The sequence below is a fragment of the Papio anubis genome, chromosome 10 (assembly GCF_008728515.1).
Source record: "Papio anubis isolate 15944 chromosome 10, Panubis1.0, whole genome shotgun sequence".
NCBI classification, from domain to species: Eukaryota; Metazoa; Chordata; class Mammalia; order Primates; family Cercopithecidae; genus Papio; species Papio anubis.
Window position 1 is genome coordinate 80536183 of NC_044985.1, and position 19990 is coordinate 80556172.

The following is a 19990-nucleotide window of genomic DNA, read 5'->3' on the forward strand; positions in this document are numbered from 1 at the left end:
TTTTCTTCTTGCATTATTGCTTTTCCCTATCTACTAGATCATTTTCATTAGTGTACAAATATACTGGCATTCTCTCTTAAAAATAAAAATAACTCCCTTTTAATTCTCCCTTTCCCCTTAGTGACTACTTTACATTTCTTTACAGCAAAACTCTAAAAACAAGTTGCAGGCCAGGCGCGGTGGCTCACGCCTGTAATCCAGCACTTTAGGAGGCCAAGGTAGGTGGATCACTTCAGGTCAGGAGTTCGAGACCAGCCTGGCTAACATGGCAGAACCTGGTCTCTACTAAAAATACAAAAATTAGCTGGGCGTGGTGGCACGCGCCTGTAGTCCCAGTTACTCGGGAGGCTAAGGCAGGAGAATCACTTGAGCCCAGAAGGCGGAGGTTGCAGTGAGCTGAGATCACGCCACTGTACTCCAGCCTGGTGACAGAGTGAGACCCTGTCTCAAAACAAACGAACACAAATCTCCAATTTCTCAACTTCCATACACTCTTGAATTCATTTCAATCAGACTTTCACCCCAACATGCCACCAAAACTGCTCTTGCTAAATCACCAAGGAATCCAATGGTCAATTCTTAATTCTTTTTTTTTTTCTGAGACAGGGTCTCACTCTGTCACCCAGGCTGGAGCGCAGTGGCACAATTCATGGCTCACTGCCGCCCCAATCTCCTAGGCTCCGAGTAGATCCTCCTACCTCAGCCTCCCAAGTAGCTGGGACTGCAAGTGTGCACCACCACGTCCAGCTAATACACTATATTTTCTTTTTTTGTAGACACAGGGTCTCACTATGTTGCTTAGGCTACAATGGTCAGTTCTTAATCCTCATCTTATTTGACCTATCAATAACATTTGACACAGTTGATCATTTCTTCCTTCTTTGAAATATTTAAGTTAGTTTCTTTGACAACAAACTCTCCTGGTTCTCCCTTTGCCTCACTGGCTCCTCTTTTTTAGTTTGTTTCTAGTTCCTTCTCATCTCTCCTCATTTCTTAAAACTGAAGTCACTCAGGCCTCAGCCCTTAGATCACTTCTCTTTCATAGCTTTGTTGAAACCATCGGTGATCTCTTCCAGTCTAGCGGCTTTAAGTGTATCTACACACTGTCAACCTCTCAGTAATTATCTCAAGACTGTACTCCTTCTCTTGAACTCTAGCCTTGAACTCCACCTTACAGTAGCATACATGGAATGCCTAATGTGCATCTCAAACTGAATCTGTCTAAAACTAAACTCTTCATCTCCTCTATATCTGTTCCTCCTACACTCTTCCCTACCTCTGTTAATGGCATTTCAATCTTTTCAGTTTAGCCAAAAAACTTGGGGTCATCCTTAACTCTTCTTTTCCTCTCACTTTGCCCTTCCATATCTGATCTGCCAGCAAACTGTACTACCTCAACCTTTAAGATTTACACCGATCTGACAATTTCTCATCACTTCAACTGCCACCACCTTGATTTAAACCACCACTATGTCTTGAACACACCCCACCACTTCCTCCTTAGCATGCCACTGTTTTATAGCTACTTTCCCTGTGCAGCATGGCATTCAAAGATTGAAAAACACACATTTTTAGAGCCCCTTTCTTTGTCTCACTGTCTTCTTTCTCATACTGCTTCAGCAGCCCCCAATTCCAATTCTCTGCTTTCTTTAGCTAAGTGATATCAATGTGCCCTGCTTGATCTCCTCCTACTTGCCCCATGGTCTGAAAAATGCTTTCGGGCAGAAATTCAGAGCAATCATGGAGCTCACTTCTTCCAGGGATCATAGTGCTTTGCGGCTCAATTGTCCAACATCTCAAAACAGGTGCTTCAGATATCTTGACTAGTTTTACAGTTGTTTACATATGCAGGTGGTCTACCCTAGTACCAGTTACTTAGTCATAGCTAAAGGTAGAAATATATACCAACGGTTTTTAGGTAATGCATTGCACTCGTAATTTATATATAAAGTTTTAAAAGGTTTTTCTTCCTGAATTCACCATAAGAAATGTTTCTTATAAATTTAAACTTCAAAACCATTATGGAGGGCAAGACAACAGACTCTCACAAAAAAATGTTTGTGCCTTCTCTGCTTCAACTTCCATATAAACAAATATATTATTTAAAATATACTGAATCCCTCTTTAAAAAGGTGCTGATAGGCTGCACCACTATTGATTTGCATACTTATCTCTCACCTTATAGAGTTTGAGAATTGTTTTAATACATTCATGTACAAACTTGGTCTGCTTCTGAAGACTTCCACCATACAGAGCCACCAGTTCTTCATTGAAGTTTACACTAAAGAAGTCAAAGTGGTACTTGAAGTCAATGTCCTCTGCTTTTCTAAGTGCAATGGAGCCAATAGAACGAACTGCAGAGGAAAAGAATGAAGTGCACATTAAACAATATTTACAGGTCTCATCCATTCTTTCTTCAGAATTTCTTAGTAAATAACCTTATCCTGCATCACGAATATAAACCACCTATTTCAGGATGAAATTCATTAATAGTACCAATTTAGAACAAACTAATCTAGCAACTGTATGCCTTGAATGCAGTAAGTGTGACCTAAATATTTTTAAAATTAAATAAATAAAAAGCAAACAGATCACTCACTCTCTACCTTCTTTTCCTTTGGTAGGAGCAACAATAGCTAAAAAGGCAGGATTCTTTGAAGAATAAGACATATAAATTTTGCCACACTTACTGAGGATTTTGAGAATGACAAGGTTCCTACAAGAAATATCCATTCATCACCTGGTTTAGATATTCACACTTCATTTGTCTTTTTCTCCTACACAGGACATCCAATCCATCAGTAAGTGCTTCCATGACATAGCTTCCAAATATACCCCCAGCTGAAATTTCTCACCATTCCCACCACTATTGTCCTAATCCAAACACCACTATCTGTTACCTGAACTACTCTAACAGTTTCTTTACTGGTCTCCCTGCTTCCACTCTTTTTGTTCTTGTTGCTGTTTTGCAAATCTTTTTAAAAAATATATTATAAATTGCCTATATTAGGTGGCACAAAAATTGTAGCATATGGTTTAGCAAACAAAATACCTGTCTGCCATTTCATTTTGTAAAAACATATACTACGGATACATTATAATCCACATATTATACAACTCACTATATAAAACTGTAAAATTCAATGGTTTTTAGTATATTTGCCATCTCTGGTATATACTGTACAACCATCTCTGAAATCTAACATTAGACATTTTTTAATCACTTCAAATACAAAACTCTGTGCCTACTGGCAGTCACTCTCCATTTCTTCACTCCTTCCAACCCCTAGGCCTAGCAAGCACTGATCTACTTTCTGTCTCTACGGGTTTGCCTATTTTGGACATCTCATATAATACGTGGCCTTTTGGAACTGGTTTCTTTCACATAGCAGGATATTTTCAAGGTTCATTCATGTTGTAACATGTATCAGTCCTTCATTCCTGTTTTCTGTTGAATAATATTCCATTATATGAATATGTTACATTTGATTCATCTATTCATCAGCTGATGACCATTTAAATTATTTCCACCTTTTGGTTATTATATGCTGCTATGGACATTTATATACAAGTTTTTGTGTGGGTATGTTTATTTTTCTTGGGTAGATGCCTAGGAGTAGAATTTTTGGGCCACATGATAGCTCTATGTTCAATATTCTGAGGAACTCCCAAACAGTTTTCCTAAGTGGCTGCACATTCTGCATTTCCACCAACAATGTTTGACGGTGCCAATTTCTCCACATCTTCGCCAACACTTGTTGTTATCTGTCTTTTTTTATTACAACTATCCTAGGATGTATGAAGTACTATCTCATTTTTTATTTATAGTTCTCTGATGACTTATGATGTTTTAGTATCTTTCCTGCTTCCATTCCTGCCCTTCAAAGGAAATTCTCTTCATAGCGAAGCCAGAGCAACCTGTTTTTAAAAGTAAATCACACCTACCAGACTGTTTAAAAATTTAATATCTGACAATTCTCGTGTTGTAAAGGACGTGAAGCAAAAGAAGGTAAAATATACTGCTTTTAGGAATATAAATTAGCACAATCAGTAAAGATTAAAAAGATACACATAACCTGTAACATGGAATTACACTCTTGGATATCTATCTTACAGAAGCACAGGTTTATGTGCTCCAGGAAACATATGGAGTGAAATTCATTATTTTTAATTGCCAATAAATGTAAACATTTATTCTGTCCAAAGACAGAAGGGACAAATCATGGTATAGTCTTACAACAGAATAATATAGAAAAAGGAAAATGAATGAATCACAGCTCATACAACAACTTGGATGAATGTTAAAGATAATGCTGACTTAAAGAAGCCAGACACAAAATAATACATACTGAATGACTATATTCATATTACAAAATTTAAAAACAGCCTCAAATGAATAGATTGCATTAAAACTACAAAGAAAGTTAAGGAAATTACCATGTTAACATTAGGATTGTGATTATGTCAAGAAAGAGAAAAGGGAGTTTTAACCACGAAGGGGCACATAAGGCCTTTCCAGGTTGCTAGTAATCTACTTCTTGACTAGGGTTTTGATTTCATGGGTGTTCACTTTATAATAATTTGTAACCAAATATCTATGTTCTATATGTTTCTCTGTATGTAATATTTCAAATACAAAGATTAATTTTAAAAATCAGATTATATTTTTCTTACCCAAAGCTCTCCAACAGTTTCTCATTCAAAGTCTTTTCCACAGCTTACATGATATGGCCCATGGCTACTTTTCCATTCTTATCTCTTTTTGTAACTTTTTCTAGTCACAGTAGCCTCAAATGCACAAAACACGTTCCTGCCTCAGGATCTTCCCTCAGTCAAGCCTCTCCTCAAATATCATCTCCTCACAATGGCCTTTCCTGACCACCTCATCTAAACTAGCCACTTCCTGACCCTTTTATCTTCTACCTCCTGAGTCTGTTTTTGTTTCTAGCTTTTAACATTACTGACATATTTGATGGCTGTCTTCCCAATAAGCATATACATTTGATGAGAGAGGGACTCTGTCTTGATATGCTCTGGATCCCTGATACCTGGAATATGGCTTGGCTCATGGTAGATACCTGCAGATACGTGCTAGATGAATAAACATGTAAATAATTGCACATGTTGAAACAATTCTAGTCTCATTACATAGCAATTCCAGTCCATTAAATAACAAGAAAGCAGGTTTTAGTTTAAAACGAAATTAATTCCAGATTACTTGGCTGTTATGCCAGAAATAACTACTATATCTCCAAGCCAACATCAATTTGGAATCTGTACATGTAACTTCCCTATCCTCACCTTTCTATGTTCCCCCGAGTACTTCCAAATCTCTCTCACTTAAATAACTCCAAAAGAAGAAAACTAATCTCTCTTGTTTTGCATAACATTAGCCACTGATTTATTTCCCTAATCAATGCTTAAGGTTCTGTTCTCTTTACCTTCCATTTCCAACATAAATGTATTTCCTCAGCTGATTCCCCAAGGGGTTCCCCTTTATCGTCTACTTATGCCATCCCACTCCAACTTATTCTTTGTATCCCTCTCTTAGCAAAGTGGTCTTCAATTTTTCTAAGTATTTCTCACATGTATTCTCTCTCAGAGAAAATGTCATATTTTGGTCTCTCTGTAAGCCCAACACAGTACTTCACACACAGCATGCATTTCATTTACTCTATTTGATTCACTGAGTATGGATATGACTCAAATTTTTGAGTTGAATTTTGTAGCTTTCAAAATTTACTTCCAGTAAGACTTACCTTGCTTATAACTTCCAGCATTACCAGGAAGAAAGAGAACTGGAATACCCGTCAAAGGGAGAATTTTGTGTTCTTCAGCATATGATCCCTCTCCATAAAGATACAACTCATATGCGGGATAGCGTTTTGCCAGTTTCTTTGGAAGTTCTATTTTCTACATTAAAAAAAAATGTAGTTTCACTTCAGTCAGTTTTATTAATACAATTCAGCCTCACCATATGCAATTCTGAATTAAGGAAATTTGGAATAGTGCAATATAAAAATATTACTGATATTAAAACCACACTTCATACACAAAACAACTTCTACTTGTAGTTTATTCATATAGAGAATCAGTCTTGAATTGTGTATATTTTGAACCATGCAGTCTTCAGGAAAACATAAAAGAGGACTACTTGAATTTCCAACCAATACAAATTACTCAAAATAGCCACTGACAATGGTATATGTCAACAAGCTACACGTTAACATAGTTGGATAAGTATCAATTATACTTAGAAATGATAAAGGCTTTCCATCATCAAATCAATTCTTTTTTTCCATTTTTAACTATTTTGTAATGTTTCTCCTTTTACTCAGACCCAACTATACATTTCAGCTGTTATATTTTCAAAAGAAAGTAACTTGTTTTATAATGCAGCTTTCTGACTTCTCAATTTAATATGTTTTGGCCTACAATATGCTTAACAAATTAATCTTAACCTTATAGCCATGTCTTGGTCAAGACATGTACACTTTTCTTACCATAAACATTCCACTGAATTAGTATCTATTTCAGTTTTCATGGACCAGGTGCATGATTTGCTGGCAAACTTTAAACTACCCTACACTTCATATTATTGTATACCAATAATACAGCAGTTCACCTAACTACTGAGTCAGTAGTTCACCTACATTTTTTTTCAGCTTAGTATAAATTATCTCTTAATGTCATCCTCAAAGGTAGACATCTATAAAAGTGGTAGTAAAGTATACATACACCCTTTTGCTCCTTTTCTTTTTTTATTTTAAAGGAGAGAAACCATTAAGAATGAAGCCAATTACATTGGACAGTAATGTCTACTTATTTAGGTATACATAGATCTAGCAGTGCTGTACATGTGGTATGTGCTTGATAAAAGAATTTAACTACGGAGTGAATTTCAAAACCTGTAAATGTTGCTAATGACTACTGAAACCCCTCGTTGTTCTAAAAAAAAAAAAAAAAATTCTGATCATTTGTGCACCTTCCTAAACATCCCTTTGTAAATGATCTATGCCAATAACATCACAGAAACATCTGCAGAGACTGTAAGCTTATTAAGATACTAGCAATCTTAGTTATCTCCCCAAATACTCAAAATACAGAAATACTAACCCCACCATTCGTTTTATATTTGGTATAGGTACTTCAATGCAAATTAGTCCCAATACTGATTATGCACAGAATACAATCAAAAATAAAAATGACAAGATAGCTTACTTCTTTAGGTACAAATTAAACAAGAAGAAAACATAAGAGAACAAAGAAATAGTTTCTTATTTCCTCCCAATTTAGTACACCATTATTATTTTAGTATAGTAGCTAAACAGAGTTTGGACTAGTCAAAAATTAACTCAAAAGAACAGGAAACTATCAAATATATCTAAAAAGAAATATTTAATTTTCTTGAGACAGAAAAGCAAGCAAAAATATACTTGATATATTTCATAAAATACTATTATGAAAGCAATTTTATAGTGAGAAAGAGTATTTTTAAAAATATGAATGTATACAGAGTTTTTAAAAAAGTATAGAGATGGACAAAGAAGGTAGAACAAAAAAAAATAAGAGAGGAAGCAAGAATGGTGGGAGTTGTAGGCAAATGGCAAAACTCAATTTCCAGACAGAGTTCAAGTTGAAAGGGAAGAGCAAAGACCCAGAAGAGGTAATTGACCACATTGACATTAAAAGCATAGGCATACAAAAAGGATGCTGATAAGAAAACAGAAGACGGTCAAGGGATTTAAAAGGAAAATACTTATAGGAGCAGAACTCCAATATAAATTTTTTTATTCTATATAGTTTATTTTAAATGAGCAACCCCTCTACCATATTAAGATCAATTACCTTTATATTTAAATATTATCTCCACAATCCTGCCTCTGCTATCCTCCTTCCTTGACTCTGCCTTAGTGCAGGTTCTTCTCATCTCTACATAAACTCTCTCAAAAGGTAAACATTCTAATAAACTCCTGAGTACTAGAAAAATGCTCATTCAAGAAACTAAAATATCCATTTTATGATATTATTTAATTGTAAACTTAAACTGAAAAATAAAGTTTGATTTCCATAATTAACCAAAAAGAAAAAAGATTTTGATCAAGATGCATACACATAGTTTTTAAGTTCACATAGTTTTTAAATTCTCACAAACAGCTCTCAGTCAGCCCTATGCTGCTCTCCACCCCCCGTAAGAATAGCTCTAGGGGCTCCACTAGAGGGGGAAAAAAAAAAAAAAAAAGGCCTTAACGACAACTGAATTTTTCAGACTTGTCTCTATCCTTGCCTTCTATAATCCATAGTTCATACTGCTAACACACACACACACACAACAAAGGCTTAAGAGACGACCTTTAAAATCTGGTTTAATTATTCTTACCTACTTTTTTTTTTTTTTTTTGAGACAGGGTGCCACTCTTGTTGCCCAGGCTGCAGTTCAGTGGCACAATCTCGGTTCACTGTAGCTTCGACTTCCTGGTCTCAAGTGATCCTCAAGTGATCCTCCCACCTCAGCCTCCTGAGTAGCTGGGACTACAGGTGGCACATGCCATCACGCTTGGCTAATTTTTTTTTAGCAGAGACAGGGTTTCACCATGTTATCCAGGCTGGTCTTGAACTCCTGGGCTCAAGTGATCTGCCCGCCTTGGCCTCCCAAAGTGCTAGGATTACAGGTGTGAGCCACCTCATCCTGCCCTTACCTACTTTCTTATAACTTAGATATGACATGCTTTAAAATGTATTTTTAACATGTTTTTGAATTCAAGATTCAAAAGGATATACATTGAAAAGGATCTCTCCTACCCATGGTCCTTCAGGCATCCAGTTGACCCTAGAAGGGTTATTAGTTTGTGTGTGCTTCTAGAAATATTTTACATATATACAAGCAAATGTGTTTATCAATTATTTTTTAGTTTTGACATAAATGATAATATAAATACTATTCATGCAATGTGTCCCAGTGCATTACCACCTTCACATATATTATTTATGCCTGCAACGTTCTTTCAGTACTTCATACACCCTCCATGTCCCAATTCACTTTGCATCTTCTCTAAAGCCTTTGAATACCCAAGACAAACTTGGATGCTCTCCTTTATATGAAAAGCTCTGTACATACTCTCTTATGGTGAAATTATAACACTCAGTACATTATACTGTAACTATGCACTACATGCCCATTTCCTCCGTTGTATTTATCAAGACATAAAGACACAAGCTCTAATTCAGTTCTAATTCCCTTTCACCTACACCAAGTAGCTAGATAAACCTGGCAAAGACTAGTCATTCAATAAATGACTTTCTAAATAAGTAACAAAATATATGACTCATTTTATTTATTTATTTATTTATTTATTTATTTGAGACAGAGTCTCACTGTTGCCCCGCCTGGAGTGCAATGGTGCAATCTTGGCTCACTGCAACCTCTGCCTCCCAGGTTCAAGCAACTCTCCAGCCTCAGCCTCCTGAGTAGCTGGGACTACAGGCACACGCCAACATTTCCTTTCAGAGAGCAACCGTTAGGTTACACATACGAAGACAGCCAAATAAATCACTGTATGAGAGAAACAACTCAGATGTTTCTTATAAAATTCTGCAATTTGCCTAAAACCAATTGCTACCAAATAAAAGTTTTACCTTGCTGTCATTAACAGGGCAAGAAGCTTTAAAGGATAAAGTATATTTTGCCTCGTAGGCTTTAGATATGGGTTTGTGAGATGTTCAATTAACTCTGAATAAGTGAATCTGGGAAAACCAGAGGTAGAAGATGAATAGAGATAACCAAACAATTTTAAATTCAAAATTCATTTTTGCAAAGAGTTTCAAATTTATGCTCCACTTTTAAAAAAAAATGGAGAATAAAATTGAATGTGTTTCAACTACCTTTCTATTTCTGCTGGCTAACTAAAGAAGATGCAAATGAGCAGAAAAAAAGAAGAAAGGCATCAAAAAAGAAGAAAACCCAATGACTAGGACATCTCACATCTGGGTATCAACCTGTGAACAATTAGAGAGCTGACTTATAAAATATAACTAAAGGTAAGCAATATGTAAAATATCTTTAAAACATTTTTATTCATGGAAGCCATTCGGTTCTCAACAGAATGGCCTCATTTATCCAGAAATCTCACTATGTTCAAAATGACTCATTTCTATAGGCTGGTTTTAATTGTATGTGTAAGATAACATGACCTTTTTGTTATGCAAAACAAAAGACTAAGAATACAATATAAATATTATCATGAATTAACACAGCTTTTTACATCATGAAAACCTGCTAAAAATCAAAAACTTCTGCCACTGCAATTATTACTGTATTAGCAAATTATTAATAGAAGCATAAAACCCCCAAAAAGCAACTTAAACCAAAATAACTAAACCTAGACTACTCAATAACAACAAAAAACCCAAAGAGCTCTTTACCATTAGCTACACTAATTTTCCGTTTTTCCAGTCAATTTATGAGGCAGGAAATGCGTCTGTGAGATCCATATGCTTTGTTCCCAACACTAAGGAGAACAATTTCTACTTCTGTGAATATTAAAACAGCTTCAATAACTGTAGGAAATCTAAAAATAAATGGGAATTAGTAATGTATTGTTCCAAAATGATTTTAACCTAACTCTTCAATGCAGTACAAAACTAAAGTGACCTACATCAATCTACTGGGAATTTCCTAATTATTAAAACAAAAATAAGGAGGGAATTATAATAGCTCTATTTTCAGTTTTTTAAAATACTAAACTAAAAAGATTTGCTTAGAAACGAACAGAGAGGACAGTAACATGTCAAAATCTTCTCCATCAATAGCATCCCTACCAAATGTTTCCACTCTCTTATCATAAATGCAAAACCAAGGTAAGGATCTAAACACAGATGAAATCTAAATTTACTAGAATTTTTCCCATGGGAAAGAATGCTCCTCAGCAATTTAAACCTTAAGTGGTCTTAAGATCAAAATAATAGCAGCGTAATCAAGTAATAGGCTTCCTCCATAATGACTTGTACAAAGCAATCAGGACTTGCATCCTTCACCCCCCCCCCCAAAAAAAAACTGCTGTGCTTTTAAGAGTATACTAAAAATGCATTTTATCAATATGTGTTATAGTGCATATACATTTTATGGTAGGGAATTATTATTATAATAGGTAGTCCATAATTAAGAGATGCACTTAGAAATAAAATAATCATTCGGAAAAAATCTCTTAGGACAGTGGTGTAATTTGTCTGCGCCTCTTTTTACAGCTAGTCATGAATGAAATACTAGATTTCTACTATGCCGAACTAACGAAGCCATTGATTGAAAACATTCAAAATGGCATGGAAGCGGTGGGGGTGGAGAGAGAAGGGTAGGGTCTCTCTTAAACTCCGAATCCAGCGAGAAAACAAAAACACCACCATGAAATAGATCTTGTATGCAACTATTAAAAGGCTCGGCTGCGAGAGACATGCATAAACACAGGTATGCACACACACACAGGCAAGCCCACACACGCACGGCCTCTTAACCTGCAAAATAAGGGGATCTGCAACATCTTTCCAAGAGGGAATCTAGTTTCCAATTTAATGACTCGCCAGCTTACCCATAGGCAAAACCCTGGAGTCTCTAAAAACAGCCTTGGGAACTATCTAGCCAATATACACTCTGCAGACGCTCGGTTCCTTTCTAGAAATGCGAAATCTGACGCGCGAATCACTGGGCGCGAGGGGAAGAATTTAGGCGCGTGGGAAGCAAAGGAAGGTCCTGGGGCACGGGTCAAAGCAAGAACGCGAGAGGGATGGAGCTTGGGTTTAGGGAGCAGGGTTGAGGCTGCCTCTCTGGGCATAAAGGGGGCTGGGCCCGACCAGTCAGAAGAGCTTGTGCCCAGGATTTGGGGCTGGGGAGGCGGAGGGACAGCGGAGTAACTACGAGGACGACCACGAGGATGCTCTCGGGAAATCGTCTAACAAACACCCCACCGTGAAGAAAGGACACAAAGGGTAGGTGACGGGGGCAGGAAGAGGATGCAGAGTCTCCCCGGGCGGAGAAAACAGAGGCAAGGACGGGACAGGGGGCCCGCGAGGCGCAGAGAGCCAAGGCAGGACGACCCCACAGAAGGAAAAAGGCACCAGGGGCCAGAGTCTTGGAGCGCCCGGCTGAGGAGAGCGCAGAACCTTACCTGATACTCCGGGTACTCAAACATGTAGCTCATACTGCACTTATTCTCCTCGAAGCCGAAGAAGACATCCCACAGCCCCAGGGTTGCCAGGAAGACCATGAAGACATAAAACGCCAGGTTCCAGAGATTGACTGAGTGAAGAAACATGGTGCCGGTGCCGCCGCCCCCTCTACCTCCGCCTCCGCCGAGGGGCACCAAGCCCGGACTGAGCGAGCCAGAGGCTGTCCGACCGCCAGCCCCGGAGCCGAGCCCCAGCCGCGCGCGCCTGCGCTGCTGCCCGGCCTGCCCGCTCACCAGCCGCGCATTGCGCCTGCGCGCACCAGGTCCGCGGCGCCTCTGGCCTGGCGACTACCAGAGCCGAGGGAGGAGTAGGTGTTGCCGCGGGAGCGCGGATCTGAGGGGAAAGAGGAAGAGCGAGAAAGCTGGGTGGGCTGGGTTGGAGGGTGAGGGGAAAAAAGGAAAGTGGGGAGGGAAAGGCGCGAGGAGTGGCTGGCAGGAGGGAAAGAAGAGAGAGAGAGGAGGCATCCAGAGGGGGATGGGCGGAGCGCGGCAGCCCTGGAGACAAGCAGGGGGATTGGGCAGGAGGCGGGTGTCAGATGAGTGAATCTGGGGGAGGGGGCTAGAGCCCAGAGCCCAGAGGCGATTAAGGACCGTGAGCGGACCGAGAAAGGGGAGGAGGACTTAAAAGCCCAAGGGTCGTCAGCTGTCACCTCGCAAACGCCTCTCCCTGCGGCAGTTTAAAAATCCTTCCCGTTCAATTTTGAAATGCCTCAGGCCTCCGCAATTTCGCTTTTCCCGACGGTAACAGAGCACTCTCACAGCTCTCTGGAGCAGCTAGCTTGAAGAGGGAACAAATGGCTTTATTTTCCCTCTTCCACCGCCTACTTGGGCCCAGTAGGTAACAGCAATTAAAAGCAGCGGCTCGTAAAAAAAAAAAAAAAACCCGCAGGCCGACGAGATTCTGCTCTCGGTATCAGATGAAAGCCTGAATCACAAAAAGCATCGTTAGTCCTTAAAAAATGTTACCAAAATATCCATTAGCACTGACGTCCCCAACAGGTATCTGCGTAATCAGTTAGATGCTGACTCGCCTTGCTCTCCAGAACCTTCACCTCTTGGGGAATGGGTTCCACGTTAACTAGAGGAAGCAATTTCGTCCAGCTGCCATTCAAACTCGCAAGTGATTTAATTCGTTTTGAAGAATTTCGGTTTTGTTTTGTTCAAAGGAGGAGGTTTTTTAAAAAAGTAGCTCGAAATCAATCACGTATAGCAGCTTCAAAACGCTAGAATGTTAGGAAAAAGACGATCACTCTTTAAAGCTGACCCAACCGTAGATGGTATGTGTGTGTGAATAGCTAACCACAGGATTCTTAGAATGGTCTTCGGCACTAACTGAATTTCATTGAACTTGGGCTGATTTTGTGGTATATTTTCCGTGCAGAGGAAGTCTGGCTACAATACATAAAATCAAAGAATTTTAAAACCAAAAAGAAGCTTACAGTTTATCTTGTGCAACACCCTGACATTCAGATTACAAAACTTTGAAGGAGAAGTGGAGTGATCCTGAAAATCAAGATATTCTTTACCCTACACAGAAACAGTTGCAAGTCTAAACAAACATAGCTAGCTACGGAATGTGGAGTATGGATGGAGAAAGACAGAAATGGGAAAATGCAGAAGCAGTCTCCTTTTTTGTAAGGAGATAAGTCTGGAAGGACCAGGATATGTACAGGGGAGCTGTGGGTGGTACTGAGGAGGGCAGTTGTTAAATAATATGTCGTTGAAATGTGTCGTGTATGAGGTTTTTGTTTGTTTGTTTGTTTTGTTTCGAGACCGAGTCTTGCTCTCGCCCAGGCTGGAGTACAGTGGCGCGGTATCGGCTTACTGCAGCCCCTCCGCTTCCAGGGTTCAAGAGATCCCCGTGCTTCAGCCTCCTGAGTAGCTGGGATTATAGGTGTGCACCACCACGCCTGGCTAATTTTTTTTTTTTTTTGAGATGGAGTCTTGCTTTGTTGCCCAGGCTGGAGTGCAGTGGTGTGATCTCAGATAACTGCAACCTCCACCTCCCGGGTTCAAGCAATTCTCGTGCCTCAGCCTCCTGGTAGCTGGGATTTACGAGCCGCATACCATCATCTTGACTAATTTTTTATTTTTAGTAGAGACGGGATTTCACCATGTTAGCCAGGCTGGTCTCAAACTCCTGACCTCGTGATCCACCCACCTCATCCTCCCAAAGTACTGGGATTACAGGCGTGAGCCACTGTGCCTGGCTTAACTTTTTATATTTTCAGTAGAGAAGGCATTTTGCTATGTTGGCTAGGCTGGTCTCAAACTTCTGTCCTCAAGTGATCCACCTGCTTCGGCTTCCCAAAGTGCTGGGATTACAGATGTGAACCACAACACCCAGCCTGAAGTTCTTTATGAGGTGGTGATTTCACTTGGGAATGTCATGTCTGTTATATTCTGTTAATAGGTATAGGATGTGTTAAATTTGTAAAATTACACCAACCCGACTGGATTGTCAAGAAGAACCCATTTTGATTGCAAGATGTTAAGAGATAAATGTGATAAAGAGGAATATATACTATAGGGTTTTGACATTGTTGACCATAAAAGAGAATGCATTTGGGGTTTGGAATGGAATTACCAGTGAGTGCGGAGGATTACAAATCATTTGGGGAAGGCTTTAAGTTATAGATAAAAAGGGGGGAATACATTGAGTCTGGGTGCTAAAGAACATCATGGGCAGAACATCTCCTCTTTATTTCTCCCAGCATGTTATGAGCAGTATTATGACAAATAAACCCAGGGTGAATCCATACTCTCTCACCTCTATCTCAGTGCTTCTTAGAGTTAATGTGCATGTGAATCACTTGGAGATTTTGTTAAAAAGCAGATACTGGGCCAGGCACAGTAGCTCACGCTTGTAATCCCAGCACTTGGGGGGTCCGAGGTGGGCAGATCATGAGGTCAGTAGTTTGAGACCATCCTGGCCAGCATGGTGAAACCCCGTCTCTACTAAAAATACAAAGAATTAGCCAGACATGGTGGTGCACACCTATAGTCTCAGCTACTTGTGAGGTTGAGGCAGGAGAATCACTTGAATGCAAGAGGCGGAGCTTGCAGTGAGCTGAGATCCCACCACTGCACTCCAGCCTGGGCGATAGAGCGAGACTCTATCCAAAAAAAAAGCAGCAGCAGCAGATTCTGATTTAATAGTTCTGGGGTGAGACCCAAAATCCTGCATTTCTGACAAACTCCCAGGTGATGCCAATGATACTGGTCAGTGGACTACACTTTGAATAGCATGGACCTGTACTGCCTGAGGACTCTGTTCTATGGAGAAATCCCTGAACTCCAAGATGACAGAGCTTCCTATTTTGGTGGCCTTCATGGGTTGTGGCAACTAGCTGCATTGACTGTTTACTCAGAAAGGAGTGAGGAGTGGGAGAGAGAGTCAATGGATTCTTCATGTTTGTAATCTTTCTATCCTATTTTTTTAGTGTCTCTTTTTCTATCCATCATTATCCACTTGTAACTTTACTTTTATATCTAACCTAACCCTGCTGAGCATCACTTCAACCACCCTCTGCCAGAGCTGTCAACTATCTTGACTTCTTGTCTTTCTACCCCACTCTACTTCCAAACTTCCAACCTTGGGACAATATAATCTGGCTCTGAGCTCTGACACTACTGTATCTGACTACTCCTAGAGAAAATGACACAGTCATTTGAATTACTCTTCAAAAATACTTGGCCAGGCACAGGGCTCATCCCTGTAATCCTAGCACTTTGGGAGGCCGAGGAGGGTGGATTGCCTGAGCTCAGGAGTTCGAGACCAGCCTGGCCAATATGGTGAAACCCCATCTCTACTAAAAATACAAAAATTAGCCAGGTGTGGTGGCGCATGCCTGTAATCCCAACTACTGGGAAGGCTGAGGCAGGAGAATTGCTTGAACCTGGGAGCAGAGGTTGCGGTGAGCCGAGATTTCACCACTTCACTCCAGCCTGGACAACAAACGGAATGAGACTCTGTCTCAAAAAATAATTTGTTTCTGGTCACCATCTTCCTCTCCTATATTTCAGATCACCACTTTTTAAGTTCCCTGCCACTTTTTAAGCTCCCTACATTTTTTCTTCCTTCTCTTTTAGTAGATTTTTAGTACAGAAATTTATCTTCATATTCCAGAGATAATTTTGATTTTCAGATGCATATTGCTTGAGCTCCTCATTCCTAAGTTCATTATCTTCACCAGTCCTAATTCAGTTAATACATCTAAAGTGTTTGGCACAATGACTGGCATATAGTAAGCATTATCATGGTACTTTGCTATCCTTAGAGGACATGAAAAGCAAATCTCTCTAGCTGTGCTTTATGTTCCCATCTCCTGCTCTTTTCTTTTCAGGAAGTTAGTTCTATCACGTTAAGGTCTCTATCAATCGCTCCCTTTCTGTCCTCACTCCCCAAAGCATATAAATATGCGTGTTTTTTTTTTCTTTCAAAAATCTTCCCTGTAGCTCTCACCTGTAGCTCTTCTTCTCATCTCAGTCAGGATCCTAAAGATGTGATCAATACTTATGTCCAATTCCTCATCTCCCATTCATGTCTCAGCTACACTGTAATTTTTGCCCCCCTCCCACCCCCATGAAACTTTTCTTACAAAAGTAATCATTGACCTAATTACCAAATCCAGTTGACACTTTTCAGTCTCACTTGATCCTTCTACTACATTTGCCACGTCTTTCTTAAAACACTGCCCTCCATTGTTTTCTATAGCATCATTTTTCACTGGTTTTCTACTGTTGATGTAGCCTGAATCTCCATCTCATGTGACTTACTTTTTTTACTTATCCCTTACATTTTATTAATCCCATGATTTTATTCCCAGTCATCATTCTACTTTCCAATATAAAATTCTTCAGTGGCCCCTCAGAGCCTGAACTGTAGTCAGGATTCTTTTGGTTGCAGGAACACAGACTAACTCCAGTTAAAACGGGGATTTTTTTTTAGGGTAAAAAGGAACTTGGGAATCCACAATAAGCTGACAAGTCAGTACACATGCTGACTTCAGGGTTACACAGTTCCCTCGTGGCCACTCCCAACCCCAAATCTAACCAACCTTTTAGCTTGTCACTACGGATTAGAACTTCTCTTGTCAATTTAGATCCAAATCCTGCTTTGGAGGTTGGAAGGTGAGATATCTCTCATTGGTCTAGGTGATTCTTTTGAACTAGGACTTACAGAGCAAAGACTATTAAATAAAGATTTTGAGTAAATAGAACTAGAAAGGTAAATGGGAGCCAAAACTAGTAAACAGAGTAGAAAAAGGAATATGAGTTTTATACAATAGGCAAGTGGAAGCTACTGAAATGGGAAGTATTCAGAGCTGATTATTCAGGAAGATTCAGCTTACAACGATGTCCAGCTGGACTGTAAGGCATAGAGTCTCTAATTCAGACCAACAAGAACTGTGTATTTAGTCCAGGTAGAAGGATAAAAGAAAAGGAGTTTTTGTTATTCTTCGTTATAAAGAACTATAAAGAATTTTGGTTAACGAATGAAGAACAGGTCAGTCAGCTAAAATGGAAAGGCTCCCAAGATTATATCATTAAGGGAAAGAACAAGATGCAGAACAGTATATATGTATGTTGTCTTTTGTGTGAGAAAGAGAAATACTGGAAGGAAAATGAAAGTAAGTGTTACCTAGAGGCAGAGGAAATGAGGCAAAGGGGACAGGAGTTAAAACTTCTCTATGGATTTTTTTGTATGTGTATGTGCTATGGTTTGAATGTGCCATAAAGTGCATGTGTTAGGAGGATGGGGCTTAATAAGATGTGATTTGGGTCATGAAGGCAGGTCCTTCATGGATGGATTAATGTTACTATCAAAGGAGCGGGTTAGTTATTGTGTGAGTGGGTTATTATAAAGCAGGTTTGGCCCCTGGTACCTCTGTCTGTCTTGTGTACTCGCTTCTGCCTTCCATCTTCCACCCATAGGATGACCCTTTCCAGATGCCAGCTCTTGGACTTCCTAGCCTCCAAACTCAAATAAACCTATTCTTTATAAATTAATTACTACACAGCCGGTAATACAGCAGCAGAACACGGACTGTTACCTCCCTGTATATCTTTTGACTTTGAACCATAAAAGTACAGTAGTCAGTAGAAAATAAAATAATTTAAAAGCAATTCTATAATTGAAAATGGAAACAATAAATTTAACTATAACAAATACTTGTGATAAAACTATTGTTAGGAATGAAGATTTTCCAGTGCCAGAGAATAAAGATGCATTAAAAATCAAAGAAAAGTTTTCAAAGTTGATACAGCCCAAGTGTCTTATAGGTAGAAGACTGAGGAATACAGACTACCTATTCAAAAGGACAATAAGAAGAAAGGAATTTTGTATGATGGGGATAATCAGAGGTAATCTCTTGGGGATAGTCATCCTCATCATACAAAAAATGTAGGACTGTAAGGGAAACATTTAGGAAACAAAATTGTATATATAGTTATTCTCAACTATACAAAATGCATAGAAAAATGTCTTCAGGGAATATGAAAAAATGTTAACACTATTTACCTCTTGGTAATGAGATTATGAATGATCATTTCAGCCTTCTTTTAATTTTTTTCTCTACTTTCCAAAATTGTTTCAATACAGTTTTAATCAAAACTATTTAATCACTATTACTAATGTAATCACTATACCAAATAAATTGAAATTTGGTTCAGATATGTTTACAGTTGTGTTTGGGTTTTTGTTTTTTGTTTTTGTTTTTTTGGTGGTGGTGGTGGTGGTGGTGGTGGTTTTTTGGGTTTTTTTTTTTTTGAGAGAATCACCTGAGCCCAGGTGGTCCTCGCATCTCATCTCATCTCAGCCTCCTGAGTAGCTGGGACTACAGGCATACACCACCACACCTGGATTATTTTATTTTATTTTATTTTATTTTATTTTATTTTGTTTTGTAGAGGCAGGGTTTCGCCATGTTGCCCAGGCGGGTCTCGAACTCCTGAGCTCAAGTGTTCTGCTTGCCTCAGCCTCCCAAAGTGCTAGGATTATAGACTTGAGCCACTGCACCCCTCCTACAGCCATATAACATGTTATATCATATTAAAAGTTTTAAAATACATGTCATATGATACATTAAAATATCTTAAAATGTATAGATACTTACTTCATAATGTTTAACTTATTATGATTTTGTATTTAGCATTTGAGAAGAGAATTTCCTGATTTAGTGGGAGAATAGCCAGTTACATATCACTTTTGGCACCTTTCTTACATTTGGATAGTGACAAGAGAGAAAGCCTACAAATTGGTTATAGCATTTGCATTGTAATGTCCATCGCTTCTTATATTTTATTCCTCCATGCATAGTTCATTTTCACTTTTGCTTAATTAGATCCTTTGGTAGTTCTTTCAAGAAGGGTTTATGGGTAAACTCTCCTAAAATATGTATGCCTGAAAATGTTATTATTTCACCCTTCTGTGATAATTTAGTTGCGTATAAAATTCTGGATAGATGGTTCATTTCCCTCAGTACTTTGAAGGTAGTTTTCTGACATCTGTTGTTGCTGATAAAAAGTCTATTCACAGTCGGATTGCTATTTTGTGTGTGTGTGTGTGTGTGTGGAAAAACTGCCTTTCATCTCTGGCCATTCGGAAGATTTTTATTGACATTCTGTAGTTTTCAATATGATGTATGAAAAAGAGGAAATACTTAACTGTTTGGGGGAAAGGGACCCTAGAGAAAAGTTAATTATGTACACAATGTTGTAATCGGGACTCAGTGAGTACTTGTTGGAATATTGAGTGAATGAGTTTATGG

At 38.9% G+C, this 19990-nt stretch overlaps 1 protein-coding gene across 1 annotated transcript in view; it reads right to left on the bottom strand.

Moving 5' to 3' along the window:
• PGAP1 (post-GPI attachment to proteins inositol deacylase 1) overlaps window positions 1–12665 on the bottom strand; it is an 84362-nt gene extending 71697 nt beyond the window's left edge. Inside the window, exons 1-3 of the mRNA XM_031651432.1 lie at window positions 12159–12665; window positions 5760–5913; window positions 2179–2354 (exon numbers count right to left, since the gene is read on the bottom strand). Of these exons, the coding sequence (XP_031507292.1) occupies window positions 2179–2354; window positions 5760–5913; window positions 12159–12305 (477 nt within the window). The 5' untranslated portion in view covers window positions 12306–12665. The remainder of the gene's footprint in view (window positions 1–2178; window positions 2355–5759; window positions 5914–12158) is intronic.
• Window positions 12666–19990: the final 7325 nt, after the last annotated feature.